Here is a 2,500-nt window from a genome sequence, read left to right as displayed (position 1 = left end):
CGTCTGGCCTTAGGTTAGACTTAGGTTAGACTTAGGTTAGCTCAACCGTCTGGGCACCTACAGTATAGGCTGCGGACTCTGGCGGGCAGTGTGCAAAACCATTATTGCAGTACAAACTATACAAAAAGTTAGGTATTTTGCATGCAATCATTTCCCAAATAAGGAGCCTACAAATTACCGTAATGTGAATACATTTTGAATGCAAGATCTTTACTTGTACCATTTTTATTTAACCTTCGGCAGGCAATATTAAGTGTATTTCTCCATTGTGCTATTGCCACTTCTACTTTAGTAAAAAAAAAAGAAGTCGGCATACTGATATCCGTCAATACTTTATTTGTTGCCTAACCCTCGTCTGGCTTCCCGTTTCCTTTACGTTTACTTAACCCATTCTACCCATTCTTAACCAGATTCTACAAATGTCTTGTAAATCATGACAGTTTTCTGAAAACCCCATGTTTCTATGTCATTCGTTCTCAAACATTTTCATGTCAAGGACCCTCAAAAATATATGTAATTGGCCGCCGACCGCCATCTGAAAATATGTTGTTCATGCAGGGACCTTGCCAGAAGCAAAGATTTGAGTTAAAAACGTTTGCTCTGAAAGGATATATTCAAACATTTGGGCCACATTTACACGATTAAAAAGAAAAAAAGCAGACCTACTCGTAGCGCGGCACTCGCTATGAGCTTGTGGATTATAACATAATGCTTCAAACACCAAAAGGGGTTCCCGCCCCAAAATGGCTTAACCCATTCTGAACGGGAACCCGTTTTGGTATTAGCATCATGTTATGCTTTAGCTATTGAAAAATAGCAGATCTACAAGCTCATAGCTTGTTTAAAAAAATGTCAGTCGTTCTGCGATTTTTCAAAAAATAGCAGACCTACAAGCTCATAGCTACGAGCTTGTAGGTCTGCTATTTTTTGAAAAATCGCAGAACGACTGACATTTTTTTAAATCTGATCTCAGGTCAGAATGGGGTTAATCAGACCAGTGTGTGTCCATGTGGAAACCTCGTAATGAATCTGATCTCAGGTCAGAATGGGTTAATGTCTGTGAACGTCTGCCGTGCTCCGTGTTCTGCCAGTCTGCCCGCGCGGCATGCCCGCGGCGTCCCGTGGCGTCCCGCCCCAGCGGCTTTGCCAGCCCGCCTGCTTTTACAAACGACGACTCGGCTCACTGTCTGCTCCGCGCCGCGGTTCTCCTGGCTCCGCTCATAATCAAAGTACTTCTCCATAAATCTGTGTTTGTTTGTACCGCCACTGCCAGAAGTGGGCCTGAGCTCTGCTCTAGGCTGCAGGGCCCTCCTAATACCTAAAGCTATAACAACAGCCATCAATCATCGGCTTTATGAACTGCCTCAGCACAATTCTGCTTAATATTTGTTTGCTTTTAAAAAGTGATCTATGACTCAAACGTATTCATAGCAGTATAGTGGCAGTAGTTTGTAATGGTAGGAGGAGTAGTAGTAGTAGGAGGAGGAGGAGGAGGAGGAGGAGGAGGAGGAGGAGGAGGAGGAGGAGGAGTAGGAGTAGGAGTAGTAGTAGTAGTAGTAGTAGTAGTAGTAGTAGTAGTAGTAGTAGTAGTAGTAGTAGTAGTAGTAGTGATGGAAGTAGAGACAATAGTCAAATCAGACCCGCCTGAACTGAGTGGTTCTGTACTGTACTTGTACTGTACTTTACGTGTGTGTGTGTGTGTGTGTGTGTGTGTGTGTGTGTGTGTGTGTGTGTGTGTGTGTGTGTGTGTGTGTGTGTGTGTGTGTGTGTGTGTGTGTGTGTGTGCGTGCGTGCGTGCGTGCGTGCGTGCGTGTATTTGTGTGAGAACTTACCATCAGCAAAAAGATCTGAGTGCCAAAGTCCACAAATATTAAACTCCAAGAGAAACCTAGACAGAAGAGAGGTGATGTCACTGCTGCTTCTAATCACACAGCACAAGAAAGGATAAAAAACATACCATACTCCATATACAACCAAAGGTTTGAGCCTCTACTCCAGTGCCTAAAGTAATTAGGAATGGATAAATGTGACAAAAAAACAAAAACAACAGACATTAACATTCAACACAATCATCAAAAAGCAATCACATCTCGATGTAGTACATCGGATGTACTACTTGAAAACAAAAACGTCATTAAAAAAAAATCTACGACTACATTAAAAGCACATCTCAAACGACAAACAATTATTAGGCAGCCGATGCTCCTACACCTACAACTATATTAAAATCACATCTCGGCCGCCAATGTTCCACTAGTCATTATGACAACGGAATGGATTGCATTTTTATAGCGCTTTTCTATGCACTATACTGTACGTGCCTACTCAAAGCGCTTTACAATGGTCCATTCATTCATACATTGGGAGGTGAAGGTCCATTCATTCATACATTGGGAGGTGAAGGTTCATTCATTCATACATTGGGAGGTGAAGGTTCATTCATTCATACATTGGGAGGTGAAGGTTCATTCATTCATACATTGGGAGGTGAAGGTTCATT

The 2,500-nt window shown here is 42.4% G+C and overlaps 1 protein-coding gene across 1 annotated transcript in view; it reads right to left on the bottom strand.

Annotated features, from left to right (window-relative positions):
* LOC308310998 (voltage-dependent calcium channel subunit alpha-2/delta-4-like) overlaps nucleotides 1–2,500 on the bottom strand; it is a gene marked incomplete at its 5' end in the record, with an annotated part of 106,893 nt that overhangs the window by 3,254 nt on the left and 101,139 nt on the right. Inside the window, one exon of the mRNA XM_080757491.1 lies at nucleotides 1,833–1,888. Within this exon, the coding sequence (XP_080613617.1) occupies nucleotides 1,833–1,888 (56 nt within the window). The remainder of the gene's footprint in view (nucleotides 1–1,832; nucleotides 1,889–2,500) is intronic.

This window comes from Protomyctophum bolini (genome assembly GCF_963924005.1).
Source record: "Protomyctophum bolini genome assembly, chromosome: 23".
Classification (NCBI taxonomy): Eukaryota; Metazoa; Chordata; class Actinopteri; order Myctophiformes; family Myctophidae; genus Protomyctophum; species Protomyctophum bolini.
This window is presented reverse-complemented; position numbering and strand designations above follow the sequence as displayed.